This window comes from Bubalus kerabau, chromosome 5, assembly GCF_029407905.1.
Source record: "Bubalus kerabau isolate K-KA32 ecotype Philippines breed swamp buffalo chromosome 5, PCC_UOA_SB_1v2, whole genome shotgun sequence".
NCBI lineage: Eukaryota > Metazoa > Chordata > Mammalia > Artiodactyla > Bovidae > Bubalus > Bubalus kerabau.
Window position 1 is genome coordinate 75,335,216 of NC_073628.1, and position 21,063 is coordinate 75,356,278.

Consider the following 21,063-nt stretch of genomic DNA (forward strand, 5'->3'; position numbering starts at 1 on the left):
CTCAGCCTTCTTCACAGTCCAACTCTCACATCCATACATGACCACTGGAAAAACCATAGCCTTGACTAGATGGACCTTTGTTGGCAAAGTAATGACTCTGCTCTTCAATATGCTATCTAGGTTGGTCATAACTTTCCTTCCAAGGAGTAAGCATCTTTTAATTTCATGGCTGCAGTCACCATCTGCAGTGATTCTGGAGCCCCAAAAAATAAAGTCTGACACTGTTTCCACTGTTTCCCCATCTATTTCCCATGAAGTGATGGCACTGGATGCCATGATCTTCGTTTTCTGAATGTTGAGCTTTAAGCCAACTTTTTCACTCTTGACTTTCACTTTCATCAAGAGGCTTTTGAGTTCCTCTTCACTTTCTGCCATAAGGGTGGTCTCATCTGCATATCTGAGATTATTGATATTTCTCCCGGCAATCTTGATTCCAGCTTGTGCTTCTTCCAGTCCAGCGTTTCTTATGATGTACTCTGCATATAAGTTAAATAAGCAGGGTGACAATATACAGCCTTGACGTACTTCTTTTCCTATTTGGAACCAGTCTGTTGTTCCATGTCCAGTTCTAACTGTTGCTTCCTGACCTGAATATAGGTTTCTTAAGAGGCAGGTCAGGTGGTCTGGTATTCCCATCTCTTGAAGAATTTTCCACAGTTTATTGTGATCCACACAGTCAAAGGCTTTGGCATAATCAATAAAGCAGAACTAGATGTTTTTCTGGAACTCTTTTGCTTTTTCCATGATCCAGCGGATGTTGGCAATTTGATCTCTGGTTCCTCTGCCTTTTCTAAAACCAGCTTGAACATCAGGAAGTTCACGGTTCACATATTGCTGCAGCCTGGCTTGTAGAATTTTGAGCATTACTTTACTAGCGTGTGAGATGAGTGCAATTGTGTGGTAGTTTGAGCATTCTTTGGCATTGCCTTTCTTTGGGATTGGAATGAAAATGGACCTTTTCCAGTCCTGTGGCCACTGCTGAGTTTTCCAAATTTGCTGGCATATTGAGTGCAGCACTTTCACAGCATCATCTTTCAGGATTTGAAATAGCTCAACTGGAATTCCATCACCTCCACTAGCTTTGTTCGTAGTGATCTTTCTAAGGCCCACTTGACTTCACATTCCAGGATGTCTGGCTCTAGGTCAGTGATCACACCATCGTGATTATCTTGGTTGTGAAGCTCTTTTTTGTACAGTTCTTCTGTGTATTCTTGCCACCTCTTCTTAATATCTTCTGCTTCTGTTAGGTCCATACCATTTCTGTCCTTTATCAATCCCATCTTTGCATGAAATGTTCCCTTGGTATCTCTAATTTTCTTGAAGAGATCTCTAGTCTTTCCCATTCTGTTGTTTTCCTCTATTTCTTTGCATTGATGGCTGAAGAAGGCTTTCTTATCTCTTCTTGCTATTCTTTGGAACTCTGCATTCAGATGCTTATATCTTTCCTTTTCTCCTTTGCTTTGCGCTTCTCTTCTTTTCACAGCTATTTGTAAGGCCTCCCCAGACAGCCATTTTGCCTTTGTGCATTTCTTTTCCATGGGGACGGTCTTGATCCCTGTCTCCTGTACAATGTCATGAACCTCATTCCATAGTTCATCAGGCACTCTATGTATCAGATCTAGGCCCTTAAATCTATTTCTCACTTCCACTGTATAATCATAAGGGATTTGATTTAGGTCAAACCTGAATGGTCTAGTGGTTTTCCCTACTTTCTTCAATTTCAGTCTGAATTTGGCAATAAGGAGTTCATGACCTGAGCCACAGTCAGCTCCTGGTCTTGTTTTTGTTGACTGTATAGAGCTTCTCCATCTTTGGCTGCAAAGAATATAATCAATCTGATTTCGGTGTTGACCATCTGGTAATGTCCATGTGTAGAGTCTTCTCTTGTGTTGTTGGAAGAGGGTGTTTGTTATGACCAGTGCATTTTCTTGGCAAAACTCTATTAGTCTTTGCCCTGCTTCATTCCGTATTCCAAGGCCAAATTTGCCTGTTACGCCAGGTGTTTCTTGACTTCCTACTTTTGCATTCCAGTCCCCTATAATGAAGAGGACATGCTTTTTGGGTATTAGTTCTAAAAGGTCTTGTAGGTCTTCATAGAACTGTTCAACTTCAGCTTCTTCAGCGTTGCTGGTTGGGGCATAGACTTGGATTACTGTGATATTGAATGGTTTGCCTTGGAAACGAACAGAGATCATTCTGTCATTTTTGAGATTGCATCCAAGTACTGCATTTCGTACTCTTTTGTTGACCATGATGGCCACTCCATTTCTTCTGAGGGATTCCTGCCCGCAGTAGTAGATATAATGCTCATCTGAATTACATTCGCCCATTGCAGTCCATTTTAGTTCACTGATTCCTAGAATGTAGACATTCACTCTTGCCATCTCCTGTTTGACTACTTCCAATTTGCCTTGATTCATGGACCTGACATTCCAGGTTCCTATGTAATATTGCTCTTTACAGCATCAGACCTTGCTTCTATCACCAGTCACATCCACAGCTGGGTATTCTTTTTGCTTTGGCTCCATCCGTTCATTCTTTCTGGAGTTATTTCTCCACTGATCTCCAGTAGCATATTGGGCACCTACTAACCTGGGGAGTTCCTCTTTCAGTATCCTATCATTTTGCCTTTTCATACTGTTCTTGGGGTTCTCAAGGCAAGAATACTGAAGTGGTTTGCCATTCCCTTCTCCAGTGGACCACATTCTGTCAGATCTCTCCACCATAACCCGCCCGTCTTGGGTTGCCCCATGGGCATGGCTTAGTTTCATTGAGTTAGACAAGGCTATGGTCCTAGTGTGATTAGATTGACTAGTTTTCTGTGAGTATGGTTTCAGTGTGTCTGCCCTCCAATGCCCTCTTGCAACACCTACCGTCTTACTTAGGTTTCTCTTACCTTGGGCGTGGGGTATCTCTTCACGGCTGCCCGGCAAAGCGCAGCCGCTGCTCCTTACCTTGGACGAGGGGTGTCTCCTCACCACCACCCTTCCTGACCTTCAACATGGGATAGCTCCTCTAGACCCTCCTGTGCCCACGCAGCCACCGCTCCTTGGACGTGGGGTTGTTTTATGTGCAGGTAGTCACAAAAGATCTCTTTGAACAGGGATGTGATGAAAGGGAGGAATGAACCATGAGGATACAGAGACAAAGCCGTTGAGGTGGAGGCATCTCTAAGTATAAAGACTGAGAAGTAACATGTTCAGTAAACAGAGGTTTTGCTAGAGACAATTCATTGAGGGGAAATGCAGAAGAGAAATTGTGTCACCAAAGGAGTTAAATCCACCATTTTAAAGGTCAAGGTAAAACATGTAGACTGTGAGCTCTATGCAGACAGGGGCCCATGCCATTGTATTGTTCAGAACTTCTCCAGGCTGTCATCTACAACTCTTTAAAATTATGTATTTGACTCACAGGCTTAGAGAATGAACTTATGGTTACAGGAAGGAATAGTTAGGGCGTTTGGTATGGACATGTACACACTGCTATACTAAAATGGATAATGAACAAGGTCCTCCTGTACAGGGGACTCTGCTCAATGTTATGTGGCAGCCTGAAAGGGAGGGAAATTTGGTGGAGAATGGATACATGTATATGTGTGGCTGAGTCACTTTGCTGTGCATGTGAAACTATCACAACATTGTTATTTGGCTGTTGTTGTTTAGTCACTAAATCATGTCCAGCTCTTTGTGACCTGATGGACTGCAGCACGCCAGGCTTCCCTGTCCTTCACTATCTCCCAGAGTTTGCTCAAACTTAGTCCATTGAGTCTGTAATGCTGTCCAACCATCTCATCCTCTGTCACTCCCTTCTCCTCCTGCCCTCAATCTTTCCCAGCATTAGGATCTTTTCCAAAAAGTCAGCTCTTTGCATCAGCTAGCCAAAATATTGGAACTTCATCTTCAGCATCAGTCCTTCCAATGAATATTCAGGGTTGATTTCCTTTAGGATTAACTGGCTTAATCTCCTGGCTGTCCAAGGGACTCTCAAGAGTCTTCTGCAGCACCACAGTTAGAAAGCATCAATTCTTCAGTGCTCGGTCTTCTTTATGGTCCAGTTCTCACATCCATGGGCTTCCCTGGTGGCTCAGATGGTAAAGAATCTGTCTGCAATGCAGAAGACTGGGTTTGATCCCTGGGTTGAAAAGATCCTCTGGAGTAGGGAATGGCTACCCACTCCAGTATTCTTGCCTGGAGAATTCCATGGACAGAGGAGCCTGTCAGGCTACAGCCCATGGGATCACAAAGAGTCAGACACAACTGAGTGACTAATATTTTCACATTTTTTTCCTCACATCTGTACATGACTACAAGAAAAACCATAGCTTTGACTGTATGGATCTTGGTTGGCAAAGTGATATCTCTGCTTTTTAATGCACTGTCTAGGCTTGTCATAGCTTTCCTTCCAAGGAGCTAGCATCTTTTAATTTTCATGGCTGCAGTCACCATATGCAGTGATTTTGGAGCCCAAGAAAATAAAATCTGTCCCTGTTTCCACTTTTTATCCACTTTTTGCCATGAGGTGATGGCACTGGATGCCATGATCTTAGTTTTATGACTGTTGAGTTCTAAGCCAGCTTTTTCACTCTTCTCTTTCACCTTCATCAAGAGGCCCTTTAGTTCCTCTTTGCTTCCGGCCATTATAATACCATCTGCATATCTGAGGTTGTTGATATTTCTCCTGGCAATCTTGATTCCAGCTTGTGATGCTTCCAGCCCGGCATTTCACCTGATGTACTCTGCATATAAGTTAAATAGGGTGACAATATACTGCCTTGTCATACTTCTTTCCCAGTTTTGAACCAGTCAGTTGTTCAGTGCTCGGTTCTAACTGTTGCTTCTTGACCTGCACAGGAGACAGGTAAGGTGGTCTGGTATTCCCATCTTGTTAAGAATAATTTTCCAGTTTGTTGTGATCCATGCAGTCTTAAAAACTTAAAAAACAAAACAAAACTATGTGCTTAAGAAAGCTTCACGTATCTGGCTTTCAACTAATAAAAATTAACTGCTAATTTTTTGTGTGTGTGTGGATGTGATGGGAGGTTTGCTGTGCAGTTAGATGATATCTATCTAGCAATTTAATATAATATAAATTATAACAAAATACTGTAAATCAGTTAAGACCTATTTGGTAATTGTTGATTTTTTTCCTCCTAGGATTTCCAAACTGTATTGCCATCATTTGATCTCTTCTCAAAGTATGGAAAAATGTATTCAAAAGCTGGACAAATTGTGTAAAGGTATGCATTTTTGCTAAAAGGTACTTCAAAAACTAGTATAGTAAATAATATAAAAAATCAAATGAGATTGACTTAACTATGAAGCATTTTAAAAACCACGCTACTATAATTTATGAAATACAGCTCCATATATTTCTTTCATTCTAGTCTAATGGTTTTCAACATTTGAAAATCATGGATTTTGTATTTCAAATCTCCTCAAAATAAACTCAAAGTAGAACGAATACCTGAAGTACCTTCCCCTTTAAATTAATTAAAACAGTAGATAAATAGTTTTACATAATATAATGAGAAAGTATTGATGGTATCCACAATCTAAAATATTTATCATTACTGTATGGTACAGTATTGTTTAAAGTACTATATTCAATATGTGTTATTTAAATTGCGAGGTACCTTTAGGGAATTCCAAGTAAATAGCATCTTGGGTCTCTGATGAGCAAAGTTTGCAGACTAGAGAACAGAGATCACCACATAAAATTCAAGATCACAAAATAAACTCCTAATGAATACTGCATTTAATTAATCTAAGGTGTTTTAGAGTACAGAAGTGATTACAATCGAAGGAAGCCTAATCAGAGGTATTCTGACATTTTCAGCCAAAGTTAAGGGAGATATTGGATGAAGACAGAATAGAGCACTACAGTTGAAGCAAAGAGACAGGAATGTGGAATCAGGCTAGTTAATTCCCCAGGGTCCTCCCACACCAAGAACAGCTGGGGAAGGCTGTGGTCTGTTGGAAAGAACACAAAATAGATACAAGCAACTATGTTCCTCAGATTTAGTTAGTGTTTCCTCTCTCCCATTTATAACTGGATGCTTCAACAGAAAGTCAATAGTTAAATGCAGAGAGCAATAACCACTCTATGACTCCTCCAAAGGAATACACTAGAGGAAATATGAAATATTCTGAGCTAATAGAAAAACATACATATAATGCCAAGTGGGATTACAGTTTCAAGGTTTATAAAGTATCATTACTCATTGGAGTATTTGTCTAGTATTCATGTTTCACAGCATGAAGTAGCCTAAATAAAATTTTTCATATTTGTATGACTTCAGGTTTTAAATCAAAGATGTATCCTGTTCATAGTGGCAAGGTTGGAAACAACTTGAATATTCACTAGTATGTGAGTGAAGTTGCTCAGTCATGTCCGACTCTTTGTGACCCCATGGACTGTGGCCTACCAGGCTCCTCTGTCCATGGAATTCTCCAGGCCAGAATACTGGAGTGGGTAGCCATTCCTTTTTCCAGGGGATCTTCCCAACCCAGGGATCAAACCCAAGTCTCCTGTATTACAGGCAAATTCTTTACCATCTGAGCCACCAGGGAAGCATTTACTAGTATAAAGTTAAATGATAGACACATAAAATGTAATACTGTGACAATGTTAAATATGTTAACATAGATCTTTCTCTATTAATTTGAAAAATGCCTACAATATATTTTTAAGAAAAGAAAGCTGGATGCAAAGATAATTGTGTAGTCTGATTTCATTAAATATATATATGTGCATGCATGTATGTGTACACATACACATATATATATAATGTACATGTATATATATAAAACACACTTGCCTGTGCTTATTTATATATTACATATGTATGTATGCATTTGTGTAAGGCAAAACTGTTAATGGTAGTTATCTCTTGATAGTGAGATTAGGGGTAGCTTTTAGGGGGATATTTCTTTATGATCTCATTTTTTGAAATTTTTATCTAGTCAGACAGGAACAAATTGTAAAACAAAACACTCCAGAAGGAACTACTTGCTCTTCCCTACCAATTACAAAGATATCTTGACTTTATTCTACTCAATCATAATAATTTAGAGGCAATTATTTTTTTTTTCTGAAGACAAAATAATGGCTTGCTAAATTATTTATTGGACAAGGATGAGCAACAAATGTTTCTCATTCCTTTTAATTAAAAAGAGTGCACAATGCACAAACATGTGAGAGACATTTTTAAAAACTGTTCATTCACTCTTCTCTGGGATTTTTAACTATTTTGTGAATTGAAAATAATACCAAAATGTCATCTCCTCCTCTTAGAAAGGAAATTAATATCTAGCATTTAATTTTGGTAAGTGATGGGTAGCAGCCTTAGCCGATGCTCTTCTATTAAGATTTCATTTCACCAAATACAACAAAGTGCTTCTGCTCTTTGTAAAGAAGGCTGAGTTGGGAATACTTGTCCCGAAGTGTTGAATAAAGATGCCTTTGTAATTTTGAGAGCTGTCTATTTGATTGCTTCAGCTTCAAGGTAGTTCATCACTTTGCTACAATTCACCCAACATTGTCTCATCTCATACACCCGTATTACACTTTCCCATCAGTCCGATTAGAAGTACCGATGCCTTTATCAGATTCATCTCCCTTCCTTTTAGCATGTCTGAGTTTAGGATAAGCAGAGCCAACACCTAACCGTTATGATTAATGCAGTAAGACTTCAGCCTCTGAAATTGCTCAGCGTGAGGTTAGATTTTAAGCACACATATATTACATGTATATTTTAAAATCTACTCCCTGATTAGCATGATTCCATTTAATTTCTTTAATTTTTCTGTGTAACCACTTACTTTTGGAAACTTTGATAGTTTCCAAAAGGCACCTTTGTCTAAATCAGAAGGTGCTGTATCCCATCAGCTCACTCCACCATCTTTTAAGCTCCATTCATCTTTCCAGGTGGAAGCGTCTCTTTAAAGGCTAGAATGGAGAAAAATTAGCAGCATAAGATGAACTCATTGGTTAGTCCAACATCAGTGTGAGTTTTCTGGCATGATGAGATTTTCACTTTTCTCATGTCTTTTTTTGTGATGGGCTTTGGCCCAGGCTATCATTCTGCTAAAAAGTGCAATTGTGAGGCCATATGAGATGCATTTTAATGGAATTATTTGTTAGTGTGAAAAGCAGTGTACTTGGTTCCTCTTTTCATAAGAATTTGGCGTGGGCTTGACTCAAATCACTAAGAAAAAGAAGTTTAGTTAGTACCTGAATTGGGAAAAGGGTGAAATCCCATTTTTTTTTCCCCCAAAGGAAATAAGGTCTCAGCAGCTGTGTAAGGAAAAAGGATGATACATGAGGGGAGAGTAAGAATCAGCTATAGAAGCTACCCAACTCTTAGCGACCCCATGGACTGCAGCCTACCAGGCTTCTCCATCCATGGGATTTTCCAGGCAAGAGTACTGGAGTGGGGTGCCATTGCCTTCTCCAAGTCTAAGTGAGGAATATTTAAATAGAGAATTTGAGAACTCCTGTTATTTTTATTCTTTCAATTTTGCTGTTTTGATTTTAGACAACAAGACAAAATGTAAAAATGAGATTATGGTGTGAAGTGTGTTGAATAGAAGACCCCACTGCATGGAATCCTGGATTCTACTTTGATGGCACCTGAATAACCTTGACTCAAATCTCTCAGCCTCTGAAGTGTTTCCCATTCTCTCTCTCTCTCTCTGTTCTCTCCCCTCCCCTTAATTGGAACCATCTCTGGTTCGTTCAAAACTCTCCAAGTCTAAAAGGAAAATACAAATGAGGATCCTACAGAAAATACACTTAAACCACAATTATGATGATTGAATAAATGTAATATTTTACAGCTGACTACTCATGAATTAACTCCAGTGAGAAAAAAAAAAAATATATATATATATATATAGTGTAGTGGGTCTTTTACCTCTGAGAATGTCTGTCACAACCATAACCCCTGGTGACCAAAAGTACCATAAATGGTTCCACTGAAATGGCCTGACACCGTTGCCCTAGGCACAAGTGGTGAGCCAGTGTTGGGAGCCCAAGAAAAAGGGCAGCTAGCATGAAGAGTGAGTGATAAATGGTTTGAAGAATGAGTGGTTTAAAGTAGTTTGGTATGAAGGCTGTGCTCTGAGGGAAACAGTGATTTGTCAGCCCACTTAGAACCCTCCTGGGATGTTGAACTTGAGACACATAGACATAGACCAGTGAGCATGGAGCAGACATGTAGACACCCTCAGATACAAAAGACATCTGCAGTTCTTTGCTGAACAGGGAGCATCTGCTTGTGAGCGTCTATCCAGCTCATTGTCTTCACTTAGTAAGTGACTTCTGATTGAAAAACAAGTATCTGACTCATTCGATTATGAAATTTTAAAGTATTCCTCCTAGCCCTTTGAATCTTTAATAACAATTAACAATCTGCTAGGTATTTTGGAGATCCTGGGCCAATATTTGTTAATTCTGACCTTAGCATGAACTTGTAAGACAATTGCTAGAATTAGAACAAGTCTGAACATAGCCTACTTCAAAGTTACATGACAAGTCTTATGATTCAGTCTGTAACGTTGCCCTTCTCATTATGGTAGTCTAAGCTAGAAATTTTTAAACTGTTTGGTTTTATGAGGTATTGTGTAAGAGCTTATAATTTGTGAAGTTTTATATGAAGAGGATTAAGAAGCAAAGACATCACTTTGCCAACAAAGGTCCATATAGTCAAAGCTATGGTTTTTCCAGTAGTCGTGTATGGATGTGAGGTTTGGATGTAAAGAAGGCTGAGTGCCAAGGAATTGATGCTTTCAGATTGTGCTGGAGATGACTCTTGAGAGTCCCTTGGACACCAAGAAGAGCAAACCAGCCCATCCTAAAGGAAATCAGTCCTGAATATTCATTGGAAGGATTCATGCTGAAGCTGAAGCTCCAGTACTTTGGCCACCTGATGTGAAGAACTGACTCACTGGGAAAGACCTTGATGCTGGGAAAGATTGAAGGCAAAAGAAGGAAGTGGCAGAGGATGACATGGTTAGGTAGCATCAGTGACTCAATGGACACGAATCTGAACAACTCTGGGGGATAATGAAGGACAGGGAAACCTGGCATGCTGTAGTCCATAGGGCTGCAAAGAGTCAGGCATGACTTAGCAACCAAACAACAGCAACATCTGAAAAAGATTCATTTAAAAAAAAAAAAAAACATTGTCAATCCTTTTCTTTTAAAAAACAGTTACCATTCATTTAGAGCCAAATTTGGTAAATATGTTGGGAATTATAATAAGTGCTGCTGCTGCTCCTAAGTCGCCTCAGTCGTGTCCGACTCTGTGCAACCCCATAGATGGCAGTCCACCAGGGTCCACCATCCCTGGGATTCTCCAGGCAAGATCACTGGAGTGGGTTGCCATTTCCTTCTCCAATGCATGAAAGTGAAAAGTGTAAGTGAAGTCACTCAGTGATGCCCGACTCTTAGCGACCCCATGGACTGCAGCCTACCAGGCTCATCCGTCCTTGGGATTTTCCAGGCAAGAGTACTGGAGTGGGGTGCCATTGCCTTCTCCGATAATAAGTGCAGGTTTGTAGAAAACTCAAATAAGTAATAATAACAAACTTTTAAAAATAAGACATTTATTGCAAGGAGAGATTTGCTACATTTGGGGGTAGGGGAATAGAAGTAGAATAGAAAAATATGTTATTGGATGTTATGAATTATTTTATGCTGTGAAGTGTAAGAAGTTGAGTAGAAGTAGCTAGATTCAGAACAGATCAGAGTCCTTCGAAACTTTATGCATTGAGTCTGTGCGTGCATGTATACTAAGTTGCTTCATCGTGTCTGACTGTTCGCGGCCCCATTGACTGTAGCCTGTCAGGTTCCTCTGTCCATGGGATTCCCCAGGCAAGAATACTGGCGTGGGTTGCTGTGCCCTCCTCCAGGGGAGCTTCCTGACCCAGGGTCACGTCTCTAATGTGTCCTGCACGGGCAGGGAGGTTCTTTACCACTAGCGCCACCTGGGAAGCCTGCATTGAATTTGTACCAGATAACAAAATGGATGATTCAACTATCAAATTTCATTTACTCTAGAAGCGACTGATGAAAGAAAAAAACAGGGTGTTATTGGTAAGTGGGGAGTATATAACTTGGCCTCTTGCTGTGATGGTTTCTAACTTTACTAAGCCTAGTTTCACTCTACCCCGATTATTTTTTTTTCTTTTTTATAGGATTTATTACTTTATTGTAATGGAATCAATAATTCCTGTTCTTTTCTAATAATAATCTTAAGAGACTGGAATCTTACTACAATTGTGCTACTTGTACTCACAATATTCAGGGAATCCATTCTTTTAAAATAACTTTAAGCATTAGATTATGAGCTATTGCATAGCCTTAGTGCTCCAAAGTTACCTGTCCTGGAAACTCAGAAGCAAAACTGTGGGTAATAAAAAATTGTGAATTGCCTGCTCCAGTCTGCAAGTTTCACATGTAGTGAATTACCTTCCTCTCTATCCTCTCTCTCGCGCGCGCATTATAACACTACACCCAAGAAAAAGAATTCCTGCTGTTGACATTCTTGAGAACTGCAAAGTATTTCATGATTCAGAATGTCAGTTTTATCTGTCTCACTGATACCCAAACTCTTGAATGATTTAAGTGCTCTGTAGCCAATCTGTGTAATATATTCATTTTTCATCATCCCACACCCCTGCCTACCTCATACATACATATCTGATAACTATGGAGGTATCCAGATGAACCAAATATGACTTCACATTGAAGAGAAAGAAGAATGAGATATGGCATCTTATTAAAGAATATAACTGGGGGAAGCAGTCTGTTTCTTCTGAAAAGCTATTTAACTATCAATTCATCAACTTATATATACTTTCTTTCCTACATTCCCTATATGAGCTACTCAAGGAAATTAGCAAGACCTAGTGTTTGATTAAAACTGGTGATAATTCCATCACCCATCTTATTCACCAAAATGAACTTTGTATGAATATTGACCATTAACACATCAAGAGCACTGTGGATGTTCAAAGGCATATACCTTGAGAACATTCAGAATGGGATGAAGTTCTATCCTAGTCTTAGAGCAGACAAAAAATACATCATCACCTGTATTAGTTTGCTCAGGTAGCCATAACAGAATAGCACAGACTGCCTGGCTTCAACAACAGAAATGTAACTTCTCATAGTACTGGAGGCAGGAAGTTCAAGATAAAAGTGTCAGCATGGTTTATTTCTGGTAGGCATCTCTTCCTGGCTTGCAGACTGCTCTCTTACTGTATCTTTGCATGGCCTTTCCCGTCTGTACATGCACACACCAAATCTCTTCCTCTTCCAATAAGAACACCAGTCCTTATTGGTTTAGGGCTGCATCTTTAAGACCTCATTTAAACTTGATTACCTGCTTAAAGTTTCTTTCTTTAAATGCATTCACGTTAAGGATAGGGCTTCAGCATATGAATTGGAGGGGGTAGAAGTCACATTCAGTCCGTAACATCATCCCAAAGATGGAAACCTATCTTCAACTTTATCACACTGTAGATTAAGGCGATTGGCACTTCCATTAACCGTTGTCCAGAAGCCAAAGTAAATCTTTTTTTAAAGAGCATCTGGAGTCACTATATGTTTCATAAGCAATGAATATATGCAATGAAAAACAAATGAACAAGATAAAACCTAGGAGGGGGAAAAGCCTTAATGAAATGGAGATATTATCTACTTGATAAAGAGTCCAAAATTCTGGTTGTAAAGATGCTGACCAATCTCAGGGAAAGAGTGAATGAACTTGGAGGGAACTTCAACAAAGGGATAGAAAGGCTAACAAATATCACATGAAAGTCACAAAACTAAAGAATATAATAGCTGAACTGAAAAATACTAGAGGAATTCAACAGCAGCCCAGAGGAAGCAGAAAAAGAATGAGTGACCTGGAAGTCAGTGCAATGGAACTAAACAAACAAAGTAGAAAAAATAAAAAAAATAATTTTATAAGTGAAGATAACCTAAGGGACCTATGGGACAATATGAAGTGGAACAACTTTCACATTATAGGCGTCTCAGAAGGAGAAGAGAGACAGAAAGAGGCAGAAAACTTATTTGAATAAATAATGGCTGAAAACTTCCCTGACCTTTCTGGAAGAAGATCCAGGAAGCCCAGGGAGTTCAAATAAGATGAGCCCAAAGAGATCTACAACAAGACACATTTATAATGAGACGTTAAAAACAAAGAGTCTTTAAAGCAGCAAGAGAAAACTAACTTGTTCCGTACAAGGGAACCCCTATAAGAGTGGAAGGGGGTGGGAGGCAGACAAACCAAAGCCCTGGAGAGCACCATTCTCTCTGAAGATGGCAGGTACTTCCCTGCCCCACCCATGAGACAAGAGAAGCTGGACATGTTTCCAAGAAAATTCTCTACTCTAGGTGTTGACAAAGATTTCAGTTGTCAAAACACTGTGAAAATCGTACAAAGTGCAACTGGACCTGGGTTCTTCCCTTTGTTGGCAGTTTGGGCAACTCTAATGGCTGTTGCAGGTTGGCTCTGTCTCTCAGCTCTGCATGATCTTGGCGTTGTTTCTTAACCTCTCTAAACCTCAGTTTTCTCATCTATAAGAACTAGAAGAATAAGACTTTCCTCTCAGGGTTATTAAGAGGACTGATTACATGTTAAAATCACTGAAGACTATGCCTCTAATTCAGCAAGTGTCTCAATAAATAATCATTGTTATGTTTATTGCCAGAGTACTCCCTGAGGATAACTGAAAAGAAAAAAGGGTGGCAGCTTGAAACAAGGACACACAGCTACTGCTTTCCATGCCCATATTTTCCTGTCATCCCTTTCTCCTCTCCCTCTAACTGACTTCCCATCTTAAATCTTCTCCTGCTCTCACCCTGCGAAAGGCTCAGCAGTCACCACCAGTTGCTTAGAATGAAAATGGGAGTGGAGCAGCTGGAAGATCTATTTCTATTTCTGTTACACAACGTTGAGTCTCCAATCTCATTTTTTTTTTTCCTCATAGAAACACTATGAAACTTGTTTCTAAAATTTTGTTCCCATTTTAGAGAAATTGGGATGTGTGTTGGATTGGATTTTTTGGACTAGCCCTGGACATCTAACCACAATAAATAATGTAGAGTTATTTTCAGGGGTAGGTGCATTCACAAGTTCAAAAACAATTTGGTACATACCTGTCTTTTGACATGGGACTTCTTGTGCCACATTATTAAGACTTAAATTTCATACATATACAAAATGTTCAGGGTAATCTTGTAAAGTGAAAACCCATATGTAATTGCATTTTCATTTTAGCTTTCATTACTCAAGCTACAAACACACATAAGAAATAGAGCATTTTACATTCAAAAATCCCCGATCCTATATTTTGATAATATTCAACTGCAAAAATAAGAAAAATAAGAGACAAGCCTTGACAGAGAGATGTAAACCTTAAGGGTAAATGAGAAAGTAAATAACAATCACCTATATAATAAAACATTTATTTTACTAAATTTCAACCATCTACAGTTGATTTCAGGTATTCAAGATGTGTTTGAATGTACTTATCTATCTGGCTGTTTGACTCAATATTTACATTGAAAATCAGTGATGTTTAATAATTAAGCATCATTTGCATGGTGTAGTCCAAATGTTCAAATTATTCTAATTAATATTTCCAAAGCCATAAGGGTAGGATTTGTTATCCCCATATTCAGATGAAATTAAGCCAGAACAGGTAACTAAACAAATGTCATATGGAAAATAGCAAAATTGGGATTGGACTGAGGCCTAGTACAGGTCATCAGCTCAGGCTCTTCGCTGTTATTTTGGAACGGCACCCCTGGTGGTGGTTGCTAACAGTCCTCCAGAGACCATGCGTTTGTTTCTTTCGCAGGAAACAGCATCCTGGAACCCAGAGCATATATCAATCTTCTCCTTCCTTTTAGTGAACAGTTCCATTCTTACGCGCAGATCAAGGTGGTCATGGTGATCTCTTTTGCTGTACTTTTTAAGGTTCAGCAAAACAAGCCCATTTCCTTGTGCCTACTGTTATGAAGGAAGCAAGTGTTGTGTTTTTGTTTTGTTTTTTCATTGCAGTGAGTGACTTCATTTTATAAGGCAGGGCAAAAGCAAGACAGCAAGAAAAGGAACATGAAATCTCATTTTGGGAATAAAGAAAACAATCATTTCAAACAGTCCCTAATTATGTGTAAGTACATGTGTGTAGAATAAAAATGTAGAATGCAATTAAAACACTTGAAGTATCTTGACAAAAATTACACATGGGAATTCTATGGTCCCACATCTTTACTGCCATTCTCTCTCAAGTCACTGGCTTATTGTACCAGAATATCCTCCCTTTAAAGAAAAATAAGCAGAAATAAAGAGACCAACTCAGCACCAAGAAGAGGAAAAAAAGTGAGAATAACATATTGGGAACAGAAACTGCAGTCTAACTAGTGCCTTCCCACCTTCATTACCATCCTTCCAAATAAATCTCCCTGCTCCTCTTGAGCTGGCAAATAAAAAAATCAACCCACAAGATATATGTGCGTGCTTCTCCTGATGAGCATCACCATCCATCTACAGTACGTCCCACACGCCAGTTTGAAGATGGGCTAGAGGGAGAATTAAAGACTTCAGAAAGTCCACAGCATAATCAAGAAGGGTTTTTTCTTCTGACTACACAGCTTTCATCTCTGTCTTGTGTGATTTTCTCCCCATCTCCTTCACTCTGTGGCAAAGACCCTGATTGCTGATGGGACATTAACTGATCATATAGTTAACCTTCCAGGGCAACCAATTGGTTTCAAATCTATGGTACCAGGGCCTTTGATAAGTTGCATTTTTGGCAAGGACTGTTAATTCAGGTATATCCACATTTACACATTAGAATCTTTTTTTAAAGATTTTTTTTTTAATGTGGACCATTTTAAAAGTCTTTATTGAATTTGTTACAATATTGCTTCTGTTTTATATTCTGTTTTTTGTTGCTGTTGTTTGGCTTTGAGGTATGTGGCATCCTAGCTCCTTGACAAGAGATTGAGCCCACAACCCCTATATTAGAAGGTGAAGTGTTAACCACTGGACCATGAGGGAAGTACCAGAATCTTGAATTGTGAGATTTTAAAAGATGTCCAGTTTCAATGTATTTTTTTAATTAAAAAAATATTTTAAAATACTATGACAGGGTGCAGACATTGCCTCAAATTGGAATGAAATTTCAGTGGAAGAACTAAACATATTTACCTGAAATTGTTAGATATTTTTATTTATTTTTAGTTCAATACAAGTAACCCTGCTCTTGAAGGTGATTTTTTTCATTGCTTGAGGTTTGATGGCCTGTGGTAAATTTCCTAAAAAATTATTGATTTTTTTAGGAAATCTTCTTAGGAAAACTTCTCACACCTGCTGGGATTGTTTATAAGATATACATATCCCTGCTTGAGTATTCCAAAGTCTTGAGAATAACTCTGCCTCTCAGGAGAGTATGTTCCATTCGAGGCTTTTTAAATTATGTAAGATTTCTTTGTTATCTGAAGACTAAGACTTCATGTATTGCTACTAATTCAGTGCTTTAGAATGAATTGAGTTTCTTGTTCATATGCTGTCCTTCAGGCGTTTGGAAAAGATACCATGACTCACCTGAGATTTCTTTTCTCCTTAAATGTCCGTAGGTTCCAGAACTTCATCCTCAGTTTGTCTTTACTATTCCCTCTCCATGGCAGACGTCGCTAATCACAATCTTCATTTCTACTGACCAGAGTTCAGAATCCTTCTCCACAGGGCTCCCCATGCAGCCACTGTTCCATTTGAATTGGAATGTGCTGTGTGCTATGTGCTGTGCTGAGTTGCTTCTACTGTGCCCAACTCTTTGCGAACCCCTGGACTGAGGAGATCCCAGGCTCCTCTGTCCATGGGGTTATCCCAGCGAGAATACTGGAGTGGGTTGCCATTTCCTCCTCCAGGGGATCTTCTTAACCCAGGGATTGAACTCGTGTCTCCTGCATTGGCAGGCAGAATCTTTACCACTGAATAACCTGGGACGCCTTTGGAATGTGAATTGAACCATGAATTTAACCCTATTTGTTATTGTTGGGATCTTGGTTTCAATATGATAAAATTCAGTGAAGATGAAGGTGGAGAGTGGATTAAAGCTCTTTATTAATTTGAACACGCTCTAGTTTGGGTACTGGTCCAAGGTTGATGTCAGTGTTTCCTTCGAATTAAATTAAGGAATTACACAGGATGTCAACCATGCCCTTGATGATGCAGATTCCATTAAAAATAACTGTTTCTGAGCAGATCATTGGAAGCAAAATACCCACGTTTGGCAAGAATCTCGGTGCTAGATTATTGAGAGAAGAAGGCAGTAAAAGTGAATGACTGAGTGGTATCTGTAAACATTATGTCAGAACTTTTGTTTGGCTTGGTTTAAGAAAGGATTAATTAGTTTCTATTCATTTTTACTCAAGTCCATATATTTCACAGCTTGTGTCAAACACCCACAGTCCAGAATATCCTCCCTTGACAGCTATATATGCTTTCTGTTCACAGCAGGTTTCATTTAGGAGAGCTATTTCTTTATGAAATACTGAAAGAAGGTTTTTAGAAGAAGATATTGCTTAGAAGCTTAATCTCCTTTTACACTCATCGTCACCTTCTGCCAAGAGAACTGGAGAATGTTCTCTCTTTGTTGCATGAGATCATGCTCATCTACTGCCAAACTTCAGAGAGGCCACCCAGACTACATATTTCTCCATCTGTCAGCACCAGGAAGCCTTTGCAATTTATGGATGGATAATTATCAATACAAGTTTGTGGCTCTTTCTCTGGGTGCAAGTTTCTGGGAAGAAGTTAGGGTGTGAAAATAGAGGGCCTATCTGTGATAAATCTGTGTTAAACTTGTTAGGTTTTATTTTTTAAAATACTCAGGTTGCCTTCAAACAATAACAAAGCGCTCAATTTCTCCCCACTTGGCCTGTATATTCCATATATGCTTGCTGGTAGAACAGACCAAAGAAACATCAAGTATCTCTGCTTATGGCTAGAAATCACTATAACAAGAGTTTGTTAGTTAGAATGATGGCCCAAATGCCTTTGCTTAATAAGAATGGAAGAACTATTACATAAGTAAATCTTCCAGTCGGTCGGGGCGGGTGGAAACTCCAGGGAGATAGTTGGCCTGAAAGAAGGCCTTGGTGGCAAAATGGGTAAGAATTCTTGATAAAGAGTCCAGTTGACTCAAAGAGTGTTGGTACCATGTAAATCTTGCTAAAGGGCCTGGTTTAGGAGGGAAGATTATTAAGTCTGTCATAAATTTACTTTGAAGTGAGTATATGATATTTCAGTGAAAATGTCTGATAGAATGTGAAGTTATGAAGTGGTGGTTCTGGTGAAAAGTCAGGACCAAAACTACAGATTTAGGCATCAATCAGGATATAGATTAAGTCTGAATTACTGACAGGGAATTAGTTCACCAAAGTAGTTAAAAAGGAAGCCTAGGAATAGAGGATAGAAGAGAATGTAAAGGAAAAAAAGTGGAATAATGTAGACTGTCACAGAGGCCTAAGGAAAGAGCATTCAAAGAGGCCTTTATCATCACCTTCAAACACTATCCCTGAAGATGATGTCAGATGGTTAGAGAGAAAAAGCTTATTTGAATTGATTTTCTTTATCACTGGTGCTTTCAATTGCTTCCAGTTTCATCCAGTAACCAAACCATTCTAACTGATTTTTGTAATGTGCTTCTGTTCATGGTTATAATTCAGCTGTGCTGTGCTGTGCTTAGTTGCTCAGTCATGTCCAACTCTGTGATTCCATGGACTGCATGCAGCCCACCAGGCTCCTCTGTCCATGGGGATTCTCCAGGCAAGAATACTGGAGTGGGTTGCCATGCCCTCCTCCAGGACATCTTCCCAACCCAGTGATCGAACCCAGGTCTCCTGCATTGCAGGCAGATTCTTTACCAGTTGAGCTACCAGGGAAGTCCATAATTCAGCTAGGTCGTCATAACGAGGACATGAACTTAGAAGTCCTCTTGACTAAATGTGATGGTTGCATCATCTCTATTTCATGGCATCTCTGAGCTCCTTAGCTAAGGATAAAAATGGAGTTCTGGTTATGAAATGAAATCCCTTCCTATGATTGTAAAAAGTAAGGTTTAGGACTTTGGGATTATTAACATAGCACCACGATAGACTGAGCTAACTAGCTAAACTTTTGATTCAAGTTGCATTGTACGTGCCCAATTGATTCAATGGATCAACAGGTTATTACTTTAAAGAAATATATATATGTGTGTGTGTGTGTATAAAGTATATAGTTCCTTTTAACAACTGGTTGTTAGCAAAGAGGAGGACAGAAAAGACAAATATTAATATATGGAATGTGATTTCTTCCAAGTGACTTGCAGAATAATGTAAACCTTTTGCTCATTGGTTATGATGTTGATCCATCTTGTGAAAATTATGCTCCTAATAACACAGAAGACCCAATAAACTCTTCACTTTTCTGTTTTCCATCTTGGCTCTTCAGTCTTGCAGTTGAGTTCCTGTTCATCATGCCAGAGATCAACTAAATTCTCAGAAACAGATGGTGTTCCCTTTACTACCAACTCATCCCTCTGTAGTTCTACAGTTGGCAAGGCCAGATGGAGTCACATCCTGAAATTAAACTTCTCACCAAATTCTTATAAAGTAAGCAGACGTGTTATTAATATGGACTTCTGGACGTGGAACAATACACAGAGATGATTGATTAGAAACGCTAATTAAAGGCAACAAAGTGGAAGGACTGAAGCAGTGAGTTCATTCTGAAAATAAGGAGCGGATTTATATCCCCAATTCTTTGAGTCACAAAACTGAATCAGGAATATATTCTCAGGTGGCTGGCCAAATGACCATTGCTTGCTTGTGGTTTTGCATTTATTCTCAGACATCTAAAACTGCCAGCAGATAAATCCAGCAGAACTCATAGATGATATATTAAGTCTCAGGAATATTTTTTTTACTTGGGTACAGAAAAAATGGAGCAGACTCAAACTTCTCTTAAGTCCACTGGTGTTTCGTTATCCAAAATTCACTTTAAAAAGCAAATCTAATGATATGCTTAGTGTGACAAGGAGCTTAGAGAGGTGATTCACTAGAAGAATTAGGAAAAAAAATATATGCTGTCCCCATGGTACAAACTGTAAAACCAACCCAGAGCAGAACGGAAATATCCAAAGCTACAGGCTGGTTTCATCCGAGTCATTCCAAGTCAAGTCATTATTTAAATACCATTTTTAGTAACTCAAGCTCAGTTACATTTTTTTTTTTTTTACATCGTCTTAAGAGAACATTTGAAAACAGTGGACCACGACAGGGTTCCTTATGTAAATATATAAAATATTAAATATATATATATATATATCTATTTTAAAAAACAAATGAATCAGGAATGAATGCATACAAGAATGAATGAATGGGAAGATGACTTCAAAGGCATGATGTTTACAAACATGCTACTGTTATTCCATGTTTTTGTTCGTTTTGCTAAGTTGTGTCTGACTCTTTGTGACCCACGGACTGCCAAGCTCCTCTGTCCATGGGATTCTGTAGGCAAGAATACTGGAGTGGGTTGCCGTTCCCTTCTCCAGGGGATCTTCCTAACCCAAGGATTGAACCTGCATCTCCTGCGTCTCCTGCATTGGTACGCAGATTCTTTACCACTGAGCCACCTGAGAAGTCCATGGAGTATTATGATGCAGCCAAATAATAAAGCATGCAGACATGCTATCAGCCTAAGCTAGTATCAGTGCAGGTTACTGCAAGACAGAAAACTAGCTATTACCCTGGGATCTCTAACAATAAACATATTTACTTCAAAATCATTCACAGGAGTAAATTATGGAATATGTCCTAAACCTGGCATTCATTTTTCCTCATTAAATAAGTCTTCCAAAAAGGCTTTAGATCATTTAAAGCATCTGATCAAACAGGCTATCTATTCACATAGCAGTTTATAAGTAAACAATATTTAAACCCATTTAAGGAGATTTCCAAATAACCCAAGGTCTAGAACAGGTCGTCTGTTTCTGC

The 21,063-nt window shown here is 39.0% G+C and overlaps 2 protein-coding genes across 3 annotated transcripts in view; one reads left to right on the forward strand and one right to left on the reverse strand.

Annotated features, from left to right (window-relative positions):
- SPATA17 (spermatogenesis associated 17) overlaps window positions 1-8,832 on the forward strand; it is a 238,168-nt gene extending 229,336 nt beyond the window's left edge. Inside the window, exons 10-11 of the mRNA XM_055583760.1 lie at window positions 5,154-5,236; window positions 8,537-8,832. Of these exons, the coding sequence (XP_055439735.1) occupies window positions 5,154-5,234 (81 nt within the window). The 3' untranslated portion in view covers window positions 5,235-5,236; window positions 8,537-8,832. The remainder of the gene's footprint in view (window positions 1-5,153; window positions 5,237-8,536) is intronic.
- GPATCH2 (G-patch domain containing 2) overlaps window positions 1-21,063 on the reverse strand; it is a 473,250-nt gene that overhangs the window by 423,241 nt on the left and 28,946 nt on the right. The gene's annotated exons all lie outside the window — the stretch shown is intronic.